General features: G+C 50.4%; 1 protein-coding gene across 7 annotated transcripts in view; it reads left to right on the top strand.

The window, feature by feature from the left end:
* The window catches only part of ATP7B (ATPase copper transporting beta), a 78,980-nt gene extending 52,469 nt beyond the window's left edge, over nucleotides 1-26,511 (top strand). For 5 of the 7 annotated variants that reach the window (XM_058686430.1, XM_058686427.1, XM_058686429.1 and 2 more), the window contains 13 exons: nucleotides 592-683; nucleotides 7,801-7,928; nucleotides 8,043-8,197; nucleotides 8,417-8,551; nucleotides 11,466-11,660; nucleotides 13,576-13,758; nucleotides 14,973-15,141; nucleotides 16,801-16,944; nucleotides 18,244-18,386; nucleotides 20,033-20,236; nucleotides 20,337-20,454; nucleotides 20,919-21,021; nucleotides 21,896-24,369. In XM_058686430.1, the coding sequence (XP_058542413.1) occupies nucleotides 592-683; nucleotides 7,801-7,928; nucleotides 8,043-8,197; nucleotides 8,417-8,551; nucleotides 11,466-11,660; nucleotides 13,576-13,758; nucleotides 14,973-15,141; nucleotides 16,801-16,944; nucleotides 18,244-18,386; nucleotides 20,033-20,236; nucleotides 20,337-20,454; nucleotides 20,919-21,021; nucleotides 21,896-22,169 (2,043 nt within the window). In that variant the 3' untranslated portion in view covers nucleotides 22,170-24,369. Of the gene's footprint in view, nucleotides 1-591; nucleotides 684-7,800; nucleotides 7,929-8,042; nucleotides 8,198-8,416; nucleotides 8,552-11,465; nucleotides 11,661-13,575; nucleotides 13,759-14,972; nucleotides 15,142-16,800; nucleotides 16,945-18,243; nucleotides 18,387-20,032; nucleotides 20,237-20,336; nucleotides 20,455-20,918; nucleotides 21,022-21,895; nucleotides 24,370-26,196 lie in introns of those variants that run through there. The other 2 variants (XM_058686426.1, XM_058686425.1) reach the window with 2 other exon arrangements.
* The last annotated feature ends 292 nt before the right edge of the window (nucleotides 26,512-26,803 follow it).

Here is a 26,803-nt window from a genome sequence, read left to right as displayed (position 1 = left end):
TTTTTAACACCCTGCATTTTAATGTATTCTATAAAAGAGTAGGACTGAGGCCCTAAAAGAAATTAAATTGAACCTTACAAAAAAAAAAAAAAAAAAAGAGGCAGTTAGTAGGCAGACTGGTCCTGTCTTTTCAGCTGAAATGTAATTCATAGAACTTGGTGGTATTGTACCTTCAGTGTGGAGATGACTGCAGTGAGTAACATCCATCCTGGAGGAGCCTTTTTTTTTTTTTTAACATTTTTAAATTTATTTTTGGGACAGAGAGAGACAGAGCATGAACGGGGGAGGGGCAGAGAGAGAGGGAGACACAGAATCAGAAACAGGCTCCAGGCTCCGAGCCATCAGCCCAGAGCCTGACGCGGGGCTCGAACTCACGGACCGCGAGATCGTGACCTGGCTGAAGTCGGAGGCTTAACCGACTGCGCCACCCAGGCGCCCCTGGAGGAGCCTTTTGATGTGCACTGTGTGTGTGTTATGAGGGGTCGGCCTCTTTCCGCAGGGGTTTTCTCTGATACCCGCCTGGTAAGCATTGGTCTGGGTTTGCACCGGTCAGCTTATGATAGCTTGTTTTCCATTCTGGCCATTTCCTAGAGCAAAACCTCAGAAGCCCTTGCCAAACTCATGTCTCTCCAAGCCACAGAAGCCACCGTTGTGACCCTTGGCGAGGACAACTTGATCATCAGGTGGGTTGTCTTCATCCAAAGTTTTCGACCAATTTATATCAGACTGTGTAAGACACCTGAGACACCCATTGTGTTCATGACCTTACACTAGACATTGTGGGGGCCAGCAAAGACTTGTGTGGTCAGGTCCATCCTGTTGATCCAGGTAGTTAATAAGGCGTTTACAGATTACGAGAGCCACGAGAATTCAAGGTGGTGTGGTTTGCTGAATGACAAATGAGAGGTCTAGGTGATTCGTGTTTCTGGAATTGAGAAGAGGAAGGCTAGGGGTGTTCAGGGAAAGCTTCACAGAGCACGGAGCACGGTCCACACGTTGGGCCTTCCTTGCAAGACCTGAGGATTTACAAGGCTGAGGGATGAGGTTCAACTTGCCAAGGAATACAGATGGGAGAAGTATTTTTCTTCTTCATATAGTTAGCAGATACTAAAAATAATATGGTGGTTATTATTATTGCTGGAACTTATATAGCATTTATTGTCTGTCAGACACTTTTAACCTCTTTATAGTGCATCTAAATTAAAAAAAAAAACAACTGTAGGAGGAGGGGACTATTATTACCTTTATTTTGCAGATGAGGGAAGTGAAGTTCAAAAAGGCTAAGCAAGTGGCCTAAAGTCACACAGGTATTCAGCAGTGGAATTGAGTTATAACCCAAGCTCTTGGTTCCACAGCCCATATTCTTAACCCTTACACATACTGGCTTTTAAGGCATATTTACTTATTTTTTTTTAATTTTTTTTATGTTTTCTTATTTTAGAGAGAGAAAGACAGAGCATGAGTGGGGGAGGGGCAGAGAGAGAAGGAGACAGAATCCAAAGCAGGCTCCAGGCTCTGAGCTGTCAGCACAGAGCCCAACGTGGAGCTCGAACTCACGAACCGTGAGATCATGACCTGAGCCGAAGCCAGATGCTTAACTGACTGAGCCACCCAGGCACTCCAACGCATATTTAATAATACAGGCATTTTCACGAATTCAGGCTTCTGTATTTCCCTGGTCAGCCTCGTTTTCATATTCTAGGCAGTGCTTATTTGAGACCTTCACATTCCTGAATTCTCTCTCCAGCCCCACCACTCTCCCCTTTGGACTGTGATCTCACTCTGACTCCGGGGTGGGAAATGCATCAGTTTCCTGTCACTCAGCCTACAAAGCTAGCCTTCCCTCTGTACGCTCCCTTCCTCTCCTTCTGGGCCTCTGCTCAGGAACGTCCCTCTGTCAGTGTCTCATTGCTCTTCAGTGTGTCTGTCTTTGCTGCTTCTTACCATCCAGCATGACTTACAGTCCAAACTCCTGTTGTCGAAGCAGCCCTGTGCCCCACCCCAGTGGTGCTGCCCGTTCTGCATGCCGTGGCCAGTGTGGGTTCGTGAGTGTGTGCCCCAGGATGGCCGTCGGAGGCTGAGACAGGCCCTCCTCCGTTGCTTCCCGAGGGGGTACTCGGCGAGCCTGCGCCGAAAACATGAATCAGAGAATGAGGCACCGGCCGACCGCGGCCTGGAAGCACTGGTTTTTGCCCTGATGCTGGCTTTTGAATATGAGTCAGAATTACAGTAGCGATAGTTGAGATTTGAGAACTTACAGGATACCATTCCCAGTAGCGACCAGTAGGTTAAACTGCCTAATTTAACCCGATCACTCCCCTGGGAGGTGGGTGCTCCCACGGCCCCATTTCTTTAGGAAGAACCCGAAGCCCAGTGGGGTGGCGTGACTTGCCCAGAGTCCTTGGCGGGCGGGTGAGTGGCAGAGCTGGGACAGGCACCCTCTCGGCCTTCGGCTCACCTGTCTTGCGGGTGGGTGGACACTGTGTGACAGCAGCTGGCACGTGGGGGCTCCACGCACTCGACTGCCGTGGCTCCACAGTGGTTGCACACCTTGGCTTCTTTTTCTCACAAATTAATGACCTGAGAGTTTCTGGGATGCGGGAATGTTCCGGCTGGGAACAAAGCCATGGACCGGCCGCTTTTACTGGTCGCCTTTCATTTTGAGGTGCTCCTGAAGGCACTGGCTGCAGGTCCAGGGACTCCTGCCTTGATTTGAGTATGAGGAGACATGCGTCTCTGCCAGGAGACAGAAGCTACCTGAAATGGCCCAAGGATGGCGGGGCTCCTCCCGTCACAGCTCCGTGTTTTTCCAGAGATGGTGATTAGTATTTGCTTGTGGACACCCCGTGGGCCCTTCTACTGCCGTCATCACTGTGGCGGTGCCATTTTCAAAGCCAGAGTTCCTTCTGGCTTTGCCGCAGACGAGCTGTGTGCTGGGAGAGCGTCAGTCAAGGCCTGTGAGGCACGATTCCCGTCTGAAAGTAGGGTAGCTTCTCCCCCCCCCCTCCCCCACCTTCCTGAAAGGGTGCTTCAGGCCGCTGGGAGGTGACAGGCCCATGGCCACACACTGCCCTCCCGAGGCATTGACCTTCTGCGTAACATGAGGCCTACCAGTGCTGTGACCCCTGAGTCAGCCTCTGCCTTCTGCGGGGTCTTGCCACGTCCGGGCCTCGGCCGGTGGGGACGTGTCTGTGGTGTCTGTTTTCACCACGCCTGCTCAGGCCACTGCTCTGTCCCCTACAGCACTGCAGCAGGGTCTTCATTGGCCCCCTGCTTCTAGCCAAGGCTCTTTCTAACTCTTTTCCCACATTCAAACCAGTGGTCTCTTGGACACCCAGATCTGATTGCATTCCTCTGTAGCGCTTCCCTGCTGTCCTTAGGGTGAAGTCTGTGAGCGCACACGTGAGACTCAACATCCGCCGGTATCCCCAGTGGACCCAGCCCTTTGTGTCGCCGTCCCTCCACCTCGATTTGGCCACACCCCACTGGCAGCTCCCAGAAAGGGGCTCTCAGGTCTCCCCCGACACCTTTCTTCTTCCCCTTCACCTGTCATCTTGTCCTTCAGGGCTCGGCTTGGGGGTCACATCCTCAAGAAGCCTTTCCTGTCCCCTGGCCCGCTTGGCTGTCACTCCTCTGTGTACTCCATGTCTCCACTCACCCTGGGACACCCATGTGGCAGGTGCGCAGATACTCGTTGAGTGAATGAAGTGACTGTGAAATTACACCGTGTTTGTGCTTGACCTTAAAAGGTCCACACAGCCTGGTCCCTAGGCTCCCGCATTGAAGGCTCCTGTTAGAGTGGGGAAAACAGAGTTACAATCTTACCTAGGTTTGTGTCTGTTCTCTTCTAAGTTTTTCTTTGTCTTTTTACTTTGTGTTATATGAGGAAGGAGAGGAGAGAGGAGACAGGTGAGGTAGACAGACTGCTGGCAGAAACTCTTAAAGCGGAAGAAATGCTAGGGAAAACACCGCCTTTCCATTAAATGTATTCCCGCAGGGTGGTGTTTTGTGGGGGACACAAGCTTCTGAAGAAGAAACGCTGGGAACTTGCTGGAAGGAGCCACCTTGACTCCCAGAAAGTGCTGTTCACCTCAAATCAAGCTGTTTAGGCTTAGAAAGATGTGGTCAATTCAGATCAAAGGGGCAAGTCACAGATTAAGCAAACCTTCCAAAGCTTGGTAGTTAGGTTACGCTGGGGGAGAAGGTTCTGATGTCAGCTCCCTACGCCCCTTCGCTAGTGAGCAGGCGTTCCTTCTCCTGACACAGGCCTCGGAGGAGATCTTGTGTGATGAGAAACTCCTCTGGGTTGTGTGGACGGGCCCCAGAAGGGCAGGGCCTGGGCGTCTCCCATCACTGGAAGATTTGAAGAAGCAGCAGAGAACATTCTCAGATTATGGAGAAGTCTCCTCTTCTTGTTTGCCACCCTGCCTGCCCAGCCACCAAACAGATTTCTGCACATCTACTCCCAGCACTTGAGACTTCAGGGTGCCACTCCCTGTCCTTTTTTTTAAATTTTTTTTAAAGCTTTTTAAAAAAAAATTTTTTTTTTAACGTTTATTTATTTTTGAGACAGAGAGAGACAGAGCATGAATGGGGGAGGGTCAGAGAGAGGGAGACACAGAATCTGAAACAGGCTCCAGGCTCTGAGCGGTCAGCACAGAGCCCGACACGGGGCTCGAACTCACGGACCGCGGGATCATGACCTGAGCCGAAGTCGGCCGCTCAACCGACTGAGCCACCCAGGCGCCCCCACTCCCTGTCCTTTTAAAGGGCCCTTCTTTTCCTGCTCCATTGATTGTATTGTGGCCATTATTGAACTTACATACTCGGATCTGCTTGTAGCTTCTGGGCAGTGAACCTCCTGAGAGGAAGGCTCGCTTTGTCCTGTTCGTACCCAAGCCCAGCACGGTGCCTGCTGCGCAGAGGCCCGTCAATAGTGAAAATGTCCATTAGGTGATATAATAGAAGTCACCAGCATTCACTGGGCGCTCACTGTATGTCAGGCACTGTGCTCAGTCCTTAACATGCATCATCTCAGTTAATCCTGGAACAAAATCGCCATTGTTGAATGGAGGACACTGTGGCTTTGTACTAGGACTTGACCCGGATGGCACCACTGCCCTGTGACTCACCAGGGCCCTCACGAGGACTGTGAGCTCCCAGGGTCAGGGCCGTGTCTTCTTTTGCTCACCACTGCGTCCCTGGCACCTGGTGCACACAGTGGCACATGTGGCGCTTGGTCTGGGGACACTAAACGCTTACTGCGTCCGTATGCTCCTGGGGGGGCAGCGTGCGCTCACAGCCTTGCAGGGAGGTGGTGGCATGGAGCATGGAGGCAGCACCAGACCTTTGGAGACAGACGGACAGACAGACTCTTGAATCCTCGTTATGCGACGGTGCTCCTGCACAGTTTTTAAAAAAGAAAGTTTTGATGTCAATACTTAACATCTCTGCACCCTTTGGCTCTGGGGTTTTATACGCTTACACATAGCAACGTTGAAAGAAATGGGCATGTAGGTTCAATTCCGTGCCTTCCTAAGAAATCTTCAGGTTTTTGCTCAAATGGGAGTGAATATCACTTACCTCATATACTTTTGGGAAGATTCAATGAGAAAATAAGTAAAAATCTAGCACAGGACGTGCACTCAGTAAGTGTCCATTTTACCTTCTCACACTGATAAGGCATCCTTAGCATCTGATGAGAGTGAATCATTATAGAATGAAAGAAGTGTGTAAAATAACCCCGGAGCCTGCTTAGTTGACTTTGTCAGCATTTGATCACGAGGCACGGTTCTCGACAGTTGACCCTTGAGCAGCGGTGGGGGTTTGGGGTGCTGACCCAGTGCAGAGTCGAAAATCCGAGTATAACTTTTGACTCCCCCGAAACGAATCAGCTACTGTTGGCTAGAAGCCTTACCGATAACATAAACAGTCAATGAACACTTACTTTGCAGGTTGTTATATACTCTATTCCTATAATAAAGTAAGCTAGAGAAAAGAAAATGTCAAGAAAATCAGGAGGAAGAGAAAATCTGCTTACAGTACTCTGTTGTATTTATTGAAAAACCGCGTAGATGTGGACCCACGTGGTTCAAACCCGTGCTGTGCACAGTGATGTGTTATGTGGCCCCTGGGTGGTTCTCCAGCGGCCTCCGTTCGCTCTGTCCTTCCCTCCTCTCCCCCACCATGTGTCTCTGTCTGTCTGGGGACCGGCATCCAGTCCACACACACACCTACGACTCACTCGCGCCTGTCTGACTCCACTCTCTCTTCTGCAAAACCTCCTGTGAGAGCTTCTTGAGCCACGGCCTGTCTCCTCGCTTCGCGCGCTCTCCTCTGCCCATCCCGCTGGGCTGCTGCCTCCATCGGTTGCTGAAATTGCTTTTCCTTCACACGTCAATTCATTTCCATTGCCCCGACCCAGCCATTGCTGATTTTAATGCCTCTCCACCAGCATTGCCCCTGCCCCCCAGTGTCTCCATTTGAAACTTCTTGTTGGTTTTCTTTTTTATGAAAGCGTGACTTACCTTCACGGAAGTAGGCAGATCTTAAGTGCAGAGTATGATGAAGTTTGCCCGTATCGCGTCTGGGTAGTGACGCCTGCTGTGGCTGAGGCTAGGACGTCTGCTCCCGCAGTCTGCCATCCCCACTGGCCCATCTGCCTCCCTGCCGCTGGCTGGCCCTCCCACCTGTTCAGCCTCCAGTGTGGCCCCGGCACCAGGGCTTGGATCTAGAACTCCCTCTCTTTTCCACTTATGCTCCCAGGTGACCTTGCACCATTTCAGGGCTGTAGGTACCATGTGTATTTTGACAACTCCGGGATTTGTACCTCTAGCTCTGCCCTCTTCTCTCAGCTCCAGTCATATTCAGAGAGAGGGAGACACAGAATCCGAAACAGGCTCCGGGCTCCGAGCTGTCAGCACAGAGCCCGACGCGGGGCTAAAACTCACGGACCGTGAGATCGTGACCTGAGCCGAAGTCGGCCGCCCAACCGACTGAGCCACCCAGGCGCCCCTCTTTGCTTCTTTTCTTTACTCATTTAGCGTATCTGCACGCCCTGGAAATATCCTGGGTGTTCACGCCATCTCTGGCCCACGCCACTGCCATCTTTTGCTTGCCCACCTCTTCTCCCAGCCTCTATTATTGTCCCTGCCACCCTGTGCTCATGCAGCAACCAGAGCGATGACTTGAAAATGTGAATCAAATTATGTCACTTTCCAGTAAAAGTCTTAACATTTGAAGCCCATACTCTGTTCTGCAAGACTCAACGGGATCGGGACTCTGCCTGCTTCACTTCTTGTTTTTCAAAGGCGCCCTTCCTTCCTGCCTTAGGGCCTTCGCATTAGCAGAGTTTTTCCCCTTGAACTTTCTTTCCCTTGTATGTTGGCCCTTCTTGTCTTCCAGGTCACAGCATGTCTTCCAAGTGAACACCCCCCCCCCCAAAAAAAAAAGAAAGCCCTTGAGTCACATTATTTGCATCATAACACTTATTTAATACCTCGGATTGTCCTGTTCATTGTCTGTTTTTTTCCGCAGAATTGGTCTTCATGAGGGTAGGGACTTTGCTGTCCTGTTCACAGCTGTATTTCCGGTGTCTAGTGCAGCACCTGTCACTTAGCTGTGCACTAAATATTGACTCAATCTGTAAACGAACAGATAAAATGAATACTGCCAGTCAGTGTAAAAGCAAAGAGTGTAACCAGTCCAACACGTTGTCTAGAACCCGACCCGGGTGGCAGACCAGCAGGAGTGAGCTCCAGTTAATTGCTGTGTGCATAACTTGAGTGGCATTTGTTTCAGAGAGGAGCAAGTACCCACGGAGCTGGTGCAGCGGGGCGACGTCATCAAGGTCGTCCCCGGCGGAAAGTTCCCGGTGGATGGGAAAGTCCTGGAAGGCAGTACCATGGCTGATGAGTCCCTCATCACAGGTTGGGTGGCTCGTTTCATGTTCCCTTTGGGTGGGTATCGCAGCACCTGCCAGGTCACATGAGTGCCAAGTGGGGCTGAATGCATGATGGTTGGTCTCTTTTCTCCCCCTCTAGGAGAAGCCATGCCTGTCACTAAGAAACCCGGAAGCACAGTGATTGCTGGGTCTATAAACGCACATGGCTCTGTGCTCATTAACGCCACCCACGTGGGCAATGACACCACTTTGGCTCAGATTGTGAAATTAGTAGAAGAGGCTCAGATGTCAAAGGTAATGAAGAAATTTAACAAAGTAATACAACTTCAGCTTCCTCATTTTAGGAATGACTCCAAGAGCTTCGTAAAATCAGGCAGATTTTTGCGGAATAGAGATTGATTAGTAAGTGTAGTTAACGAGGGGGCTCAGAACCCCAGTTCTTGCTCATGCTTGTGGTGTTTTATTTCTTTGTGGATTGTAATTTCCCCTGGTCTTGGTGTTTTGTTTTCATAGGCACCCATTCAGCAACTGGCTGACCGGTTTAGTGGATATTTTGTCCCATTTATCATCATCATTTCCACGTTGACGTTGGTGGTATGGATTATAATCGGTTTTATCGATTTTGGTGTTGTTCAGAAATACTTTCCTGTAAGTTGAATGCTTTGGGCAGTATGGTTGCTGTGTTTTAAATAACCTCTTGCCATTAACCCTATTCTCTCATGTCTTAGATTCATTGGGCTTTAATTACCCATTACGTTTATTTGCTTGTTTTGCTTACTTAAGGCAGCAAAGTCTTAGCCAGGATAGGATGATCAGTCACTCCGTTCCTGCAGGTTTTTTTAAAGATCCTCTCGGCTCTTTGGTTAGAGGATTATACAGATACCAGTGGGCTCTCGGTTGTAATGCTTAAAACATTTACATTATGTGATCTTGGCCATTTCTGGGGTTATAAGGCACATATCGTAGGTCACTTCACAATTTTGATGGCATGATAATATTACTTAACAGATTTTAAGAAAAATGTTTTTTGCTGTCTATGTCCATCAATCATTCCTCAACCTTGCAGCCTCCCAAGCAACGCCAAAGCTTCTTAATAATTAAATATTTATTAAACATAACATGAGACCATGGAATATACTTTCCTGAGTTAAAAAGTGATTAAAGAATATGATCTTGGGAACGACGGTTTTATCAAACTTCCAAAAAGGGTGTAAAATACAAAAAAAGCTTTTCTGCCCGAGAAATAGGAACTGTGGCGATGCTCAGTTGGGAGTAATTTTGTTGCCCCCAGAGACATCTGGCAACGTCTGGAGACGTTTTTGGTTGTCCTGACTGGGGAGGGAATACTACTGACATCTAGTGGGTAGAGACCACGGATGCCGCCCGATGGCCTACCACACAGAGCACAGCCCCCCACGACAAAGAATTATGTGAGCCCAAATGTCAGTAGTGCTGAGACTGAGAAACCTTGATGTACATCAACAGTGAATGGCCCACATGGTGTAGTATTTGATAACTGCCCAGTGAGTGGAACAGTGTTGTATATTCAGCCAAGTCTAATGCGTATTTTACCTTAGGGCCATAATATAAGAAACATGGACCAGAGCATTTTTTTTCTTAAAAAAAAAAAAAAAATACCCATAATTAAAAGCACATCTTACATTCTCAGGGTGCATGTCATATACTAAGATGTCACTTCCTGTCTCTAATTTCCTATCTTAAAATGAAAAATGTCCATGTTAAACTCTTCCTGACATCTTAAGGAGACCTCAGTGCTTTTAAGAGTAACCTGGGACTGTATTCCTAGAATTTGCCTGGGGCTATTATGGCACCTGACTGCCCCCAAATGTCCACTTTTGCGGGAGAGCAGCTCCTTGGCATGTGGCTGTGGGAAAAGTCATTCCCAAACAAGTTGGAATATGTGACTTTCTGCTGGTCTCTGCCTTTCCATCTTACGTTGGCTTCTTTTGTTTTTATCTGCAATATCAGGGAGGATGCTGGCGCATGAGGTACTGCATGTTCCTTTAAGATACTGTCACCCTGCTGTGTGATGTCACTTGTAGGGAGACGTTCATGTCACCTTCTAGAAGTCCACCCAGTCCCGTCGGAGTGTCCGGTGTTATTTTAACGAGAATTACTGTGTTTTGGTTTTTTTTAATCATATCATCTTTATCTCTAAAAACCACAATTATGTCTTAAATACTGCGTCCTTCTATCTAAATGCAACTGTTTCTAATCAAAGTGAAATGACCCTTTAATAATGCACCTTATTTTAGGATTCTGCCTTTCAAAATCAAGGAATAAAGTATAGATGAACGCTAAAGAGATTGTGCTCTGTATCCTTGATTTAGAAAACATACTATAATTAAAGTGAATATAATGTCTCCTGATTGTACCTCAGAGACAGCCGCCGTTTTGAAAAATAAACCAAGATAAATCACGATGTCAGAATGCAAAGAGTAACAACCTTGTGGGTCGCTAGGTAACTGGAAAAGAGACCCATATTTTGTTTGTTTGGAGTTTACCAAGAAAACAGTAGTGAAAAAAATAGAAGAAAATAAAGGTGGCTCCAAATCCCGTCCCTAGGAATAACAGTTTTTTGCACTTTGGTGGACATCCTTCCAGTATTGTTGAAGGACTATGTAGAGATATGGGCAGATAATTTCACACTAATTCAGTCACAACACATGCCATTTTGTGGTTGCTTTTTTTATCCAGCAGTGTTACTGATGTCTTTCCATGTCGGCAAGGATAGATACACATCATGATTTCAACAATTGCATAATATTCCATTATGTACATCATACCCACAATTATTTTTTTCATACCCACAATTTAATTAATTCATTCCCTATGGTTGTCTCTAGTTTTTTGCCATTATAAAAAACGCTGTGATAAGTATCTTTGTATCTTTAGCCACTTGTATGATTATCATCTTAGGATAGATTCCTTAGAGATCTATGATTTTTTAAAGTTTTCATAAGAATGATAAAAATAACATGTAATATTGTTACTATGTAATACGGAAAGTGTAATAGTTACAATTTTTAGGTGCCTTTCTTCTGCTAGATATTGTACAATGCACATTTATATGTTTGCATATATATATATATATATATATATATATATATATATATACATAATCTCATTTAACCCTTATAACAACCAGCTGGGCATTATTGGTATTATTGTCTCCGTTTTGTATGTGAGGGAGCTGAGACCCGGAGAAGTCAAATTAGTGTCAGGGCCAGGAAATGGATATACCTAGTCCGATTCTAGAGTCCATGCTCCTTCCTCCAGCAGAGTTTCATATACCTCTCATCATGCCTCTCTCAGAGGAAAGCCTGTGGGATCAGGTTGGAAAACTGGGCTGGGGAACAGTGAATGAACCATGTGATAACACAACACTGAGGCAGAGTGGAACGCGCCATGTTTCCCAAACCCCTGCTCGTCACACAGACTCAGGTCCCACTGCCTGCCTTGAAATGTTCTCATGTGATTAGGAGTCTGTGGGATCCCTCATTTAACCCTCAGCCTGCCTGTATCTGTTTCCTCTTTTCAGACCCCCAACAAGCACATCTCCCAGACAGAGGTGATCATCCGGTTTGCGTTCCAGACATCCATCACGGTGCTCTGCATTGCCTGCCCCTGCTCGCTGGGCTTGGCCACACCCACGGCGGTCATGGTGGGCACCGGGGTGGCCGCCCAGAATGGCATCCTCATCAAGGGAGGCAAGCCTCTGGAAATGGCCCACAAGGTTGGCCTTGCTCTCCTGCCTGTCCTTTGGGGTCTTGGCTGGAATGACTTTGTAGCTGTTGCTGTGTGATTTTTTTTTTTGAAACTTGGTCCTCGTGAAAATGGTCTCTGTTTAAATTCTGTATTAAGAGGACAACCTGGAAGAGGCTCGAGGGTACTCCGTTAATTAAATAAAACAGAAAGCCAGGACTGACTGGGAATGATAGCAACAACAGCTAAGAGTTGTAAGATTAAGTACAAATTGATTTCGTCTCATTAACAACTCTTTGAGGTGGGTGCTTACTATTCCCGTTTTGCAGATGAGGAAGCTACAGCGGGAGGAGGTGAGGCAATTTGCCCAAAGGCCTACAGCTTTGGCAGAGCTGGGCCTCACACCCGGGGAGCCGGGCTCAGACAGTACTGAAGCACAAACATGTGATTAGCAGAGGGATCCTCACTCCCGGGAGTGGAATAGTCAGCAACCATGTTTATGAAGAATCTTTCTTCGGCCCAACATGCCCATCCCTAACCTTCCGTCCCTCCGTTTATTTACGTTTGTTGAGCATTTACTTTGTGTGTGCGGGTCCTGTCCTAGGCCCTGGCAATGGCCATGGGCCTCTGCTGTGAGGGAGCCCACACGTTAGCGGGAGAGGCAGGTGTGGAGTATGCAGACCACAAATCCGTGAGAGCGTGTGAGGCTGGCAGGGTGGTTTAGCAGGGACCTAACCTGCACTTGTGTGTGTCGGCCTGGGGGTGAGTGGGTGCAGAGGCAGGAAAGGAAGTACAGGGGGTTCACCTGGGACCAACCAGTAGAGCCAGAGTGAGCCAGACAGAGGAGGTTGGGAAGGATGTTCTGGCAGTGGAACAGCCTGGGGAGGCTGTACTGTCCTATCATAGGCTCCATAAGATCAGGGACTGGGAACGCTTTTCTCACCGTTGTGTCCCCAGCATCTTGCCCAGGGTCCGGCACATCGGAAGCGCTCAGCGGTTACTTGCTGAATAAGCAATGAGGAACCAGAAGGAAATGAGAGAGAGAGAGACTGACAGGAGAAGAGGCTGCTGAGGGAGAAAGGCAGGGAAGGCAGGGCCTGGGAATTTCTGTCAACTCCAGATTGGATCCGGAACTTAACCCCAAGAACAGCAAGGGGCCGTGGAGGGGTCTGAAGCCCCGCAGGATGGAACTGGGTTACTTGTTGGGAAGACCGCTGTGCCTGCAGAGTGGAGGGAGGGACGAAAGGCGGCAAGAATTGTTGGAGGAAGAGCAGTTAAGTGCGTTGCTGAGGCTGGCGCTCGGCATCAGAAACAAAGAGCTGAGTGTTGTTTGCTAAGTGAGGGAGAGCCGGGCCTGTGGGGCAGTCTGGGCACGGCGAGCAGCTGGCCTTCGACGGGGCCTGGGGGAGTGTGGAGTTCAGGGGTCGCTGGGCTGTGGCCGCGGACACAGGGACCGACCAGCAGAGCCCAGACCCGTGGGGACCACGGACCCAGTGGGACAGGCGGAGAAAGTGGCTCCGGTGGTTGGTTACATGGCCAGGGGCACCGCCTTCCCCTCCCTCCAGCTGCAGCGTGAGCGCTTTATTCTCAGGCGGCCGCAGAGACACTGCAGGGCGCTGACACGGACAGATGTGCGTGGTGGCATTGCCCAGAAGACGCTGCCTTGCCATCTCCTGTCACACTGGAGTGACAACTTCTGGCTCGACCTGGCAAGGGTTAAGTCACAGCGTGGATTGTTCCAGCTGGACTGAGAGGGAGACAGTGTCTTTGTCGCGGGAGTGCGTGAACCCGGGATTGATTGTGGAGGATTGAGTTAATGGAGTCATGAAGGGATGTTACTCACTCGAGCTTAGTTGAGTGGAGTTCTGCCTCAAGGTTGTGTGGACTCTTCAAGTCCCTTCCATCTGTATACGTGATCACCAAGGTGTGGTTGGTTGTTTTGGCAGATAAAGACTGTGATGTTTGACAAAACTGGCACCATTACCCACGGGGTCCCCAAGGTCATGAGGGTCCTCCTGCTCGCGGATGTGGCCACGCTGCCCCTCAGGAAGGTTCTTGCTGTGGTGGGGACTGCGGAGGCCAGCAGCGAGCACCCCCTGGGTGTGGCAGTCACCAAGTACTGTAAAGAGGTATGTCGACCTGGGCATTGCTCGCCCCGCCCCGCGCCCGCACCTTCCTCCTCACAGGCCTTTTCTCCTTGACCTCTGTAACCTGAGTCAGCTGCCTTCCGGGAGGCCTTGGCTTGTGGGGTCCGGAAACCCCTCAGCAGCCCCTGCGGAGCAACAGGTTGGAGATACGGCTCACAGCGCTGGGTCCCTCATCCCGTTGCCAGATTATCACAAAAGCAGTTCAGCGTTAACACTCATTTACTGAGAACGTACCGAGCTTCTGTGCTCTGGGAGCTGGTGGTCGGGTGGGAAGGACAGATGGTGGAACAGTTCGGTCCCTTACGAGCACTTAGTGCAAGAGGGATACGAAACCAAATGAGGGGTCGGGGTGAAGCAAGGAGGGAGCCCTCAACTGGGGACGGGGAAATGGAGAGGAACCAGCAGCAGTGAGCGAAACGCCCCATGGGTTCTTGGCAGTTAATGGGGAAGCCGTCATCCTTCGACCTCTCCAGAGGAAAGGCCTGTGTAGTTTTCCGTTTTTAGTCTAAACATAGAGGCAGCGGGATGTGCCGGAATATTGCCCTGAAAAATTTTAAACGGTCTGGGCGAATAGGATTATGTGAATGTAGAAAGGTGGTGTGGATGCCTGGGGGAAAAGTGGACAGCTCCACCTGGACAGGGACTCTTCCAGAAATCTCCTTTGGCATTTTGTGTAGGGTCCTTCGGACCACCATGTCCCCTCTCTCCTGATGTTTCAGGATGAGCTGTGCTCTCTCAGCACTCCTCTGCTGTGTAGTTAACCCAGATGAAACAGCTCCTCAGTCCTTTCTCCTGCCACTGTCCTCGTCCCCCAGGGTCTGTAAAGGGGTGGTTACCCTCCTGCTGGGCTCAGAGCGGCTCTGTTACCATTTCCCCATTCCATCATTTTCATGAAATGATTTGCAACATAAAAATAATCTTTCCTCTTTTTGCTCTCCCACCTCCTTTAATTTGAGGCATTTGCTGTGAACTGCTGTCCTCCTTACAGTCTGCCCTTTGTCCAGTATCATGAGGCATCAGTTTAATAATCATAGTGTCGGTGTTGGATAAGAGAAGGGATTGCAGAGTTACTAGTCCGTCTCCTCCCCTTCCCGGTCCTGCTTACCCCTCAGTTCTGGCTGGTGCTGTACCTTCCTGCCCCGCTCCCGGGTCTGTCCTCCCTCCTACTCACCTCCCCTCCCTCCCTGCCTCCACAGGAGCTGGGAACAGAGACCTTGGGGTACTGCACAGACTTCCAGGCGGTGCCAGGCTGCGGAATTGGCTGTAAAGTCAGCAACGTGGAGGGCATCGTGGCCCATGGCAAGCGCCAGTGGAGCACACAGGCTGGGGTCTCAAACGGCGTTGGCGGTGTCCCTGAGGAGACAGGTACCCCTGGCTCTCGTCTCTCTGCCCGGCCTGCCAGCGGTGGGGTCCGGCCGGGTCAGGTGGCGGCATGCCAAACCAGGGAGCCCGGGCCAGCACCGCTGGGTCCCCTGCTATGGATGGGGGTGGCTCATGGCTGGGGTGCCGCATGCCCACCTCCCCCAGGAAGACCTGTGGCTTCTCTGTTGTGTTCTCTGAATGCATCTGAGTCTTGACGCTACTGAAATTCATAGAGGGTTGTTTCTGCGACCCGTAATCTTGAGTCTCCTCTTTTTCATCCCAAGTGGGTCTTCTCCTAAGCTACAAAGCAGACAGATGGGAATTCTGCTTTTGCCCTTCCCGTCTCCCTCCCGTGCGGTGGAGCTCTGAGGGGATGTGTCATGTTTACAGAGCTGGTGGCAGAGAATGCAGAGGGGAATGGTCTGCCCAAGCCAAGAAGGGGTACTGCGTGGAGTGACAGCTGTCTTCAAATAGCGGCTTTTCTGACTCTAAGCATAGCTTGCTAGCCACCGCCGTAAGAGTGTAGAAACCCTCCCAACCCCAAAAGCCCGTGTCTAGTATTCTCTCTTAAGTGCATTGGTAGTTCAGTCTTGCTTGGGAATGCATATTGCTAGAAGCCACCTGCCACCTTCTAGCAGTTTAGAACCCTAGAGTGACCCTTCCATTTAGCTTCCGGGGACTGGTCTGTGTGGTGACAACTAAGTTAGTGGCACACAGAGTTAAAAGGTGACAGGAGATGGGGTACCTGGGTAGCTCAGTAGGTTAAGTGTCCGACTTCAACTCAAGTCATGATCTTGTAGTTAGTTCAAGCCCCGCATCAGGCTCACTGCTGTCAACACACCCGCTTCAAATCCTCTGTCCCCGTCTCCTCCTCCCCAGCATGTGTATGTGTGTGTGTATGTGTGTGTGTGTGCGCTCTCTCTCAAAAATAAATAAACATTTAGAAAGAAAAAGGGTGAGGGGCGCCTGGGTGGCTCAGTTGGTTGAGTGTCCGACTTCGGCTCAGGTCGTGATCTCACGGTCCTTGGGTTCGAGCCCCACGTCAGGCTCTGTGCTGACAGCTCGGAGCCTGGAGCCTGCTTCGGATTCTGTGTCTCCCTCTCTCTGCCCCTCCCTCTCTCTCTCTCTCTCTCTCTCTCTCTCTCTCTCTCTGTCTCAAAATAAATAAACATTTAAAAAAATTTTTTTTAGTAAATCTTAAAAAAAAAAAAAGGTGATGGGGAAGACTCGCCTAGACTTTTAGGAGGAACAGCTTTAAGACATTTCCTAGATAGAGACTAGTTATTTGCTGATGCCCCTTGGGTCAGGCATCTATACCAAGCTACAATTGCTGCTTCAAATCTCTGCAGAAAAAGAACCAGCAGATACCTCTTAAAGGCAAATAAGAACACTGCCTAATGGTTAATGGGCTCATAACATTTTCACACATACTGCATGTAGCTTTTAATCCACCCCGTTTTAATCCACACGCTCACATTCCACACATTAATTACTCTTTTTTCCCTGGTCCTTCAAGGATGGTGCTACGAGAGGGGCTTACTAGGTACAGTTTTTCAGAACGGTTGAAAGGACATTCTGCTGTTCAAAGGATCCCACGGTTTTTAGTCCTTTCTCACAGTAAAATTGGACTCTTTGGGAATAACCACAAACTCTTTTGAACAGATGCAACCCCCCAGACCTTCTCTGTGCTGATTGGGAACCGCGAATGGATGAGGCGCAATGGCTTAACCATTTCCAGCGACATCAGTGACACTATGACAGATCACGAGATGAAAGGCCAGACAGCCATCCTGGTGGCCATTGATGGTAAAACGCCCCACCCACCCCTGCCTTCTGCTCTCAGAAACGAAGTTTCTTAGGGCTATCTGGCAAAAATAGACTTTCTCGGGTTTTTTTTTTAAATATATTTTCCTGTCTGTTAATTTAAATTCTATAGCCCAAAAGGCTGCCTTGCCAGTTTTTCACTTCGTTCTCGGTCTGGAGGTGTCTCTCTCACTGTGTCCCTCCTTCCCCGACACCCAGAGCGAGGCGGTGTCGGCCTCCTTGGTCTTACGTTCTACACTGCCCTCGCTGTCATCGTCTGCGTCCATCTGAGCCCGACGTTCGGTCACCTGCCTCCCCCATCACTGCAGACGCAGCCGCGGTTTGCTGTCCGGGAAGGTTGGCCGCGGGGTGCCCTCCAGTAGCGAGACCCACTGCCCGCTCCACCGAGCTCTCCAGGATTGCATGTGCCGCAGTCCTCAGGTTATGTCCGCGGCTTCACGCCTCAGTGCATTGGAACCTTCCTTTGCTGGTGTTCTCTCTTATAGAAGTGAAAATGTATGCAGATGAGCAACAGAAATTATTCTCCTTTTTACTGCTGCAACCAGATATGTCCTCTGTCACTCTTTTCTCCTGCTCACACCACCATGCCCTTTCCAAAGTCCTTATAAGCCCGCAGTCCCCTCAGCTCCTCAGACCGGAATCTGCTCGGCTGAAGGGGCCGTGCCCTCGGTCACACCACTCGCCCGCATCTGACCCCCCCGCACCCCAGTCCTCGAAAGCCTTCCTGCCTCAGGATCCGAAGATTCACGCAAAACAAAACAAAACAAAACAAACAAAAAAGTTATACAGAGATGCGTTCTATAGGAAGGAAGAGAAAAAGGAAGGACTGATTTTCTGTTTGGACATTCATCACTTTTAAGTAGCATCTGTTGTACTTATTCCGATTCTCATGTTCCAAAAACAATAGCTAACATGCATTGCGTTATTACGACCCAGACACTCTGCAAAGTGATAGATGTTCCTTGCAGAATATTTGGAAGATTCTGAGAACTATAAAGAAGAAAATGAAATTACTCCTTATCCTAGCCTTCGGAGAGCCACTGTTAGCATTTCATGTTCCTTCCAGACTTTTGTATGCATCTACAAATGTAGGTAACTTTTAAGAATGCAGAATCAAAGCCACGTTATGTTTTGTACTTTGGTGCTTTGCTTTCGCATGTGATGTTGCATTATAGAAACGATCACCGATCACCGGTAGTGGAGCCTCCTTTCTTTCCTCCTTTGCCCCTCGGGCCACCCAGCGCCCGCCATTGAGGACTCACCTGAGGGTGTCCCCTGCAGGCGTGCTCTGCGGGATGATTGCCATCGCGGATGCTGTCAAGCAGGAGGCAGCCCTGGCCGTGCACACGCTGAAGAGCATGGGCGTGGACGTGGTTCTGATCACTGGGGACAACCGGAAGACCGCCAGAGCCATTGCCACCCAGGTGGGGCTGGGGGCCGGGGATCTTTGCCCTTTCAAATTGATCTTAAGCCCACTGGAGCAGTTTGAGGGGGAAAAGTCAGTGACAGCCAGCGCATCCAGTGCCCCACCTTGCGTCTGGTCTTTCCCCGTGCTGGGTGCCTTTCTCTCCTCATGCTCTGTTCTGGCCCGAGCTGTGCAGCATCCCACGGGAGACCACTGTGCTGCCGTTGCAGAAGGCAATTCCAACGTCCTCTGCGTCTGTATCTCCAATGGGGAAAAAAAAATCATGGCTTGAGAGTTGAAATACACAACTTTCTAGATTTGGGGTTTAAGGGAATGTTTTGTCAGCTCAGCTCTTTTTTTTTTTTAATGTTTATTTTTGAGCGAGAGAGAGAGAGTGCACGCATGAGTGGGGAAGGGCAGAAAGAGAGGGAGACACAGAATCGGAAGCAGGCTCCAGGCTCCGAGATGTCAGCACAGAGCCTGACGTGGGGCTCGAACCCAAGGACCGTGAGATCACGACCTGAGCCGAAGTCGGACGCTCAACCGACCGAGCCACTTGGGTGCCCCAGCTCGGCTCTTCCCAAGTGTGTGCAGCCGACACGGCTGGGTCGCGGGCAGTTCTCCAGCAGCGCTCACTCCTAGGCACTGCTTCCTGTCTGCCCGACTCCGCCCAGGCCGATGGCTCCGGTGCAAATTCCTAAAAATTACACAGCCTCCCCAAAGAGGTGTAAAGTGTATGTTTTTGAAAATGAACTGCTTCCTATAAGGGAAGCCCCAGTACCTCTCTATACGTGGCCTTCCTTGCTAACGATGGTCTTGTTGAGTACCCATGCCTCTTCCTGGTTAAAAATCATTTATCAGTTCAGCAAGCACTTCCTAAGCACCACCTATGTGACAGGCTACAGAGCAGAGTGAAGAGGGCACCTGCCCTCCAGCAGCTCACTGTCCTGGGGGGAGGGTGGACAAGTGGCCAGGGTTGAACTGAGGGCTCAGTTCTCCAACAGAAAAGTGCACAGGACATGTGGGGGACGCCAGATCACACCCCCCATCCCCGCCCTGGCAAGGGCTGGAGACCCCTTCCCAGGGGAGGAAATGCTTGAGCAGGGGTGGTCAGATGAAGAAAAGGGGGAGGGATGGAGAAAGGGTAACTGACGGATCCAGGACAGAGCAGGCAGCCTGAGCTCCCCAACAGTGGGCTGGAGAGCTGCCAGGAGCTGAACGGGGCAGAGTCCAGGCTGGGCCTGCTGGGCCACAAGGCAGAAGGTCAGAGACACGCAGAAACCAGTTATGGGGGGGGGGGGGGGCTTGGGAGGCAGACCGAGGAGTGCGGTTGTCATCCTAAGGGGAAGTGGGAGCCACTGGAAATCTTTAAGCAAGAGAGTAGCGTGATCAGCTGACCACTGCTTCGGGAAGACCACGGTGGGCATAGGGGGAGGGGAGGCTGGGAGGTGGGCAGGGAGACCCGCAGGGGCCTAAGCCTCCGTGGAAGTGGGGGAGGGCACCAGGATGGGCACGCGTGCCCTGGGATCTGCAGGGTTTGGTGACTGACGTCATTGACTGGACCGGGGGAAGATGACTCACACATTTCTGCTACTGTTCACCGTCCTTTGCCAACAGCAGGTGTCGTGTATTTGTTCCTTGACTTCTCTTTTCCTTTCCCTTTAGGTTGGCATCAACAAAGTCTTTGCAGAGGTGCTGCCTTCTCACAAGGTGGCCAAGGTCCAGGAGCTCCAGAATGAAGGGAAGAGAGTCGCCATGGTGGGAGATGGGGTCAACGACTCGCCGGCCTTGGCCCGGGCCGACGTGGGCATTGCCATCGGGACAGGCACAGATGTCGCCATTGAGGCTGCTGACGTTGTCCTCATCAGAGTGAGCTTGGCTCTGTCTTCTCCCGCCCTGTTGTCCAGGTCATGGGAGTGGTGAGGGCCGTGGGACAGAGCTCCTGACTGACCGTGTGTTCCTCCTACAGAACGACTTGCTCGACGTGGTAGCAAGCATTCACCTCTCCAAGAGGACCGTCTGGAGAGTACGACTCAATCTGGTGCTGGCATTGATTTATAATCTGATCGGGATACCCATCGCAGCAGGTAGGGTGGCTCTCACCTGTTTGCTGACCTTTGACTCCAGCTTCTTTGACAGCAGGCTTCTGTCTGCCTGCTGGGTTCCTGCCAGCCTAGTGGGTAACCTGCTTCACTGGCTGCCAGAGTGTTTTAGAAAGAGTTTGGTTTCATTATGTTCTCTGCTTCATAAGTCTCTAAAGGTAAACGAAAGCTGCAGAGAGGGTCCCTGGGGTTCCCTGCTCCCTTGGAGCTCCTCCTGAAACCCGCGATGCCATTTGGGCACCGTCCCGGGAAGGCCAGGGTGGGTGGGTGAGCCCAGTCCCTTTGACGGCACCCCTACCCAGCTCTGAGACTGCCTGTTGGCACATGGTCATGACGTGGCAGCAGGGGCTTCTGAGCCACCCCAAGGAGGAGAACTTCACAGTGGGCAGCCCAAAGCGGTGCCCCTCGCCTCTGGGCTGTGGCGTGAGTGTCGTCCTTCCCTTGGCCAGGGGTCTTCATGCCCATCGGCATCGTGCTACAGCCGTGGATGGGCTCAGCGGCCATGGCGGCCTCCTCCGTGTCTGTGGTTCTCTCGTCGCTGCAACTCAAGTGGTGAGTCCCTGGAGGCGGGAGCATGTGCCACGGCAGCACCCCCCAAGCCTTCTCCCTCCACCCAGCCACCCCTTTCCCTCTGCCTCCTGGGCTGGCTGGATGTGTGCCATGTGCAGGTTCCCAGCGCACCTGAGGCAAAGACAGGACGGTGGAGCTGTGTGTGTGTGTGTGTGTGTGTGTGTGTGTGTGTGTGTGTGTGTGTAATGGCTTCATCAGCACCACGAGCGAGTAATTCTCCACCTCACAGCCATCATCACATGCTCGGCTGTTATAGTTAGTCGGCTCAAGAGTTGTTGACGTGGAAATGTCATGTCATGTAGACATGGGATCCTCGTGCATTATTATTTTATCTTTTTTGAAAAACATATTTGTTCATGCTTTCACTTAACAAAAGTTAATGGCAGCCTACTATGTGCCAGGCATTTAGATAGCAAGTTTCTGAATCAGGTGAACTTTACCTGAATCCTGGGAGCTCAATACCCTCCCCTTTAAAATCCATGAGGTTTTGGGGCGCCTGGATGGCGCAGTCGGTTAAGCGTCCGACTTCAGCCAGGTCACGATCTCGCGGTCCGTGAGTTCGAGCCCCGCGTCAGGCTCTGGGCCGATGGCTCGGAGCCTGGAGCCTGTTTCCGATTCTGTGTCTCCCTCTCTCTCTGCCCCTCCCCCGTTCATGCTCTGTCTCTCTCTGTCCCAAAAATAAAAATAAAAAACGTTGAAAAAAAAAAAAAATTAAAAAAAAAAAAAAAATCCATGAGGTTTTGATACTGTATGTTATTGAAAGACTTTGATGAGAGGTCTTTGCCAAGTTTCCAAAAAGAAAAAAAAAAGCCTCTGTCCACAATGTCTCAAATGCTCTTGGATCCTTGCCTTGCAGCTATAAGAAGCCCGACCTGGAGAGGTATGAGGCCCAGGCCCAGGGCCACATGAAGCCCCTGACTGCGTCCCAGGTCAGCGTGCACGTTGGCATGGATGACCGGCGACGGGACTCACCGAGGGCCACGCCCTGGGACCAGGTCAGCTACATCAGCCAGGTGTCTCTGTCCTCACTGAAGTCGGACAGGCTGTCTCGGCACAGTGCTGGGGCTGACGACAATGGGGACAAATGGTCTCTGCTCCTGAATGACAGAGATGAGGAGCAGTGCATCTGAAAGCTCCGGGCGGGTACGGTCCCGGGGCTCGGTCTCCTTGCTGAATAGTCGGGCCGGCTTTCCTGGTAGACGAGGCTCGGGCCGGTCAAGTGCAGCACCAGCAGCAAGACGGACGAGGCTCCTGTCCGGCCTTGGGGACTTCCGCTCGCTGGACATTCCTGGTCATCTCTCCTAGCACATGCCGCATCCAGACGTGGCCCCTGGGTCGGCCCACCCTGCCTAGATCCCACTCGCACAGGGGCCAGGCATCCTGGCCAGACCCTGCTGTTGGCACGGGCTTATCGGGAACGTGGCTGGACTCTCGCAGAGGAGGGGACAGCCAGCCCTCCGCGCAGGCCTCTGCTTTTGTATTTGGGATGATTGCTTGTAAAAGGACCAAAAACTTGGCTGGGCCTTTCCTTGAAACTCACGAAAAGCCATGAGTTTTGACAAGACCCACACGCATCGAGTATCTGAGACCGCAGTTTACCTCAAATGCACCCCACTGACTTCTGCCGGCACGGTCTCTTCCTTTTCTGTTCCTCACACTGGGGATGTGCCGCCCCCCCCCCCCCCCCCCGAGGCCCTGCCCGGTCTCTGAAGGTACGGCTGATGCCGTAGTGATCCCTGCGGCTGCTCCTGGGCACTTCTGCCACAATCTGTTCCCTCACATGCTTGGCCGGAGAGCCTGCCATGCTTCTCTTCAGGTTGAGGAGAGTTTTCTTTCTTGCTAGTGTGCCGCTTGGCCACAGAGTCCTGGCCACGTGCTCAGCGGCCACGGTGGCCTCCTCCGTGTCTGTGGTTCTCTCGTCGCTGCAGCTCAAGTGGTGAGTCCCGTGGGGCGGGAGCGTGCACCACAGGCGGCACCCACTGGGCCGTCTCCCCCACAGAATGGCCTGCTGTTGTGGATTGTCGCTGCCCCACTGGAGGGAGGGTCTCAGAGCCTGAGACCTGAGAAATTCTGCTCCCTGTGGGGTCCAGGCACTTGGGACCCTGGGAGGCCTGTGGTGCTTGAAATGGGTGTCCCACGGGGAGGTGTGTGCGCTCACAGGAACCTCCTTGCAGGCCTCCGGGAGCTTCAACTTAAGTGGTCTGCTGCGTGACCGTCACCTCGTGGCATTCATTCAGAACTCCTGCCAGGCGTGCCCCTGGTGGTGTGCAACTCCAAGCAAACAACGATACCCAAATCAGAGGAAATCAGTTATTCTCCATGAGCTCCTACTTCTGCACCCTGAGTCAGTGCCTTAGGAAAGCAGTCACCACACCTTCCCCGAGGGACAGTCTTTCACACTTTGAGTGGCTCTTTGTGGTGGGGCAGGAATGGGGCCAGTTTTAGACTCTAAAGTCGGTGGTAGTTGACAGAACTACATGGGAGTAGACGAGTAGGATGAAATAAATTTTAAGGTAGAGCCCTGATCGCATACACAGAATAATTTTATTTATTGAGTATCAGTTATTTTTCAGGGACAATATAAGCACTTTCTATAGGTTACCTCTAATCCTCCCAGCATACCAGCAAAGCAGATACTATTGTCCACATTTTATAGGCGGGGCAGTAGGCCCAGAGAGGCTGTGTATCCTGTCCAGGATCACACAGCCAGCACACTTGCCAAAACGGGGATCCAAATCCATGTCTCTTGGCTCTGAAATCTTTTCTTTATTGCCACTGCCACCCGATTATCAGTTTGGTAAGAATCAATAGGAAAAGGGCACTTGGCTCTTAGAAGAACAAAGCTGCTAGGCAATATACTCATTGTTATCAACTGGGCATGAAATTTGACCGTGGGGTCAACTTACTCACCTTCTCCTTGGATGGTTTGTTTCCATTTTCGCATATGATTCCATTTTGTTGGGTCTTGCCCTCTAAAATGCAAGTGCAGGGTTCTGTAGTGCCTCTATCATTTTCAGTCTTCCTCTCCTCCCAGGCCCCTTCCCGTTCTTCCCTTCCTTTATTCCTGGCTGTGCTTGGGAGTGTTTCTTGTTTTCTTAACTAGGTTAATCATTGTCTAAAGAATCTAACTGCATTGATTTTTTTTCAAAGGCTTTTAGGACCATAAACATCATGTGTATATGGCCATGAAAATATTTATATAATTGCACAGAATGTAACCTTTAGATGTTCAAGGGGTAAGGATTTTTGTGTGCGTCAGATAAGAGCAGTCCCTATTCCAAAAACTTTCCATGCTGCATTAGAATAAAGTTTATTTTTATTCATCTGAAAGTCTGCCTCTTGCTGGCTCCGCGTGTGTGAGAAGCATAATTGAGGCCAGTGTGGCTCCGTCTTCACTGAGAACTTCTGCAAGGTGCCGGCTTTGGTCTGCCTCATCAGGGCACAGAAGGGCAGGGTTTTAAACCGTGGAGGCCGTGGGGGGTGGCCAGAGCCTCTGATGTGCCACCCCTGGCACCATGTGGGCCCCTCTCCCGGATACAGGGCCTGCCTTGGTGGTGTGTGGAGAGAACCCTGGGGGGCAACCCCATCCAGGTATCTGTCCCACCGGGCCAGACACGGGCCTCGATCTGCCCCATTAGATGCACTTCTCTCATCGAGAGGAATTGTCAACAAAATGCTGCATCAGACACACGTGTTTTAATCCGGAGGGATGTGTTTTGGGTCCCTTGGCCCTAAGGGAGCGGGGCAGGGGGAGTAGTCGAAGAGTCTGGACCAAGGGCCTCTGCTGGGAAGGCTCTGTGGGCATCTTGGGGTGGCGAGCGGGCCGCAAGCGAGCTCCAGCTGAGGCCGAGGTGACAGAGTAATTTATCATCCAAACCAGGACACTTTTAAGAGTGAAAGGAGGCGCTATTAATACTTGGCCAGGCCAGCCGGCCTGCAGTGACACTAGCCAGCAAACTGGGACGCGTGGTCACCTTCCCAAAAAGGGAGATAGACCTTGTGAAGTCACTGACACAAACTGCATCACTTCAGAATGCTGCTCTCGTAGATTCTGTGGACATGTTGGTGACATATCCTTTATCCAGTTTGAGATTTTTCCCTCTGTCATATCCTGAGACCAACGCTTCTCCGTAGAATCACTGAGGTGGTCATCTTTGTGGCCCGGTATGACCACATCAAGAACCAGTCACAGATGTGTCGCACTTCCTGGTGCCCTACGGTTTCTCCAGCACACCATGTAGGACTTCAAGCCAGGCACCCTTGACCGTTTTTCTGGAAGCCCAGGTGTGGGGGTTTCGTTGTATGCATGTCTCCTTGTGGGAAGAGAGGATTCCATGTCTTTAAAAAATAGATCTTTCTAAAATTTGAGCAGATCTCCCTGATACGATTCCACACGCACCAGAATAAATCACAGCGTCTATCCATTTCTGATAAGTTTTCAGCCTTTAAGATCTTCGTGAAGGCTTGTGAAGGACAGAATCTACAATGAGAGCTTATAGGGGTCACCCTATAAGCAAATAATAATTGTAGTTTTCTTGGTAAAGAGGCACCGGGAAGCTGACGTGTCAAGAGGTAGATACTAAAGTTGTTCTGCTAGTTTACTAAGAGACCAAGATTGGGGTGCCTGGGTGGCTCAGTCGGTTAAGGGTCTGACTCTGGATTTTGGCTCAGGTTATGATCTCACAGTTTATGAGTTCAGGTCCCACATCAGGCACTGACAATTGTCCACTGACAATGTGGAACCTGCTTGGGATTCTTTCTCTCCCCCTCTCTCTACTCCTCCCCAGCTCAAGCTCGTGTTCTCTCTCAAAATAAATACATTTTAAAAAATTTAGAAACCAAGAATAATAAAAGTGGCCTTTATTTTAAGAAAATCCAGCATAGACCAAAATCAGCCCACCAAATAGGTTAATTAGAAAAAGATTATTTGAATTAGAAGGTATTTTTTTTTATGTTTAAAAAAATTCATGTCAATATTTCAGTAGGTAAATTCCCTAATGCATATAAAGTTCTCCTTGAGTTAGGAAAGTTTTATTTTGCATACAACTCTTTCTTAACTGCATCTTTTATTTAAAGACAACAAGCAGATACAGAGGAATGCATATACAGAGAAATGCTCTCAGCAAGCATTCACGCTGACTCAGTTTCCCTTTGCAGATGACCCTGTATGTGGGAGCGTGGATCTAGTTTGGAATGCACTGTGGAGCTGCTGGGAACGAAACCACTCTGCTTTCTGCATTTTCTCACTCAGCTCAGGCAGGGACACATACGCCACTGTGTGGGTTTATCCCAGAGGGAGATGTCTACTTGTCTGCTGTTCTCCTTTGTGTGAAGACAATGGCAACGGTTGAAATTACAGGATAGAGTACGAGAATGTTAAATAGTGCCACGAAATCCCAGCGTCTCCTTTATTCGATTCAAAGAGATGAATAAACATGTGAAATCATCCAAGGGCTAAGATGAAAACAAGGATTGATGGAAATGTAACATTTTTTCCTCTGAAAAGGAAATAGCTGTTACCTCTTTTTACTTCCTATGAATGTGGTAACCACTTACAGCAAGATTTAAGCATAGAGAGATCTGTAAACTGGGGAGGGCGGGGGGGGTGGGGAATAGCACCCAAAAGGAAACCCCACGAGCATGATTATGTGGAGGGGGTCCTTCGTGGGAGAACCACATGGAGACCCTGAGGGAGCAAAGCCTGTCTGTCTCCGGGGACCCAGCGTTCTGATCTAGTGGAGGGAGAGGTGCTGTAACGTGCCGG

Source organism: Neofelis nebulosa, chromosome 1, assembly GCF_028018385.1.
Source record: "Neofelis nebulosa isolate mNeoNeb1 chromosome 1, mNeoNeb1.pri, whole genome shotgun sequence".
NCBI lineage: Eukaryota > Metazoa > Chordata > Mammalia > Carnivora > Felidae > Neofelis > Neofelis nebulosa.
Note: the sequence above shows the minus strand (reverse complement) of the source record. Positions and strands in the feature narration are given on the sequence as shown.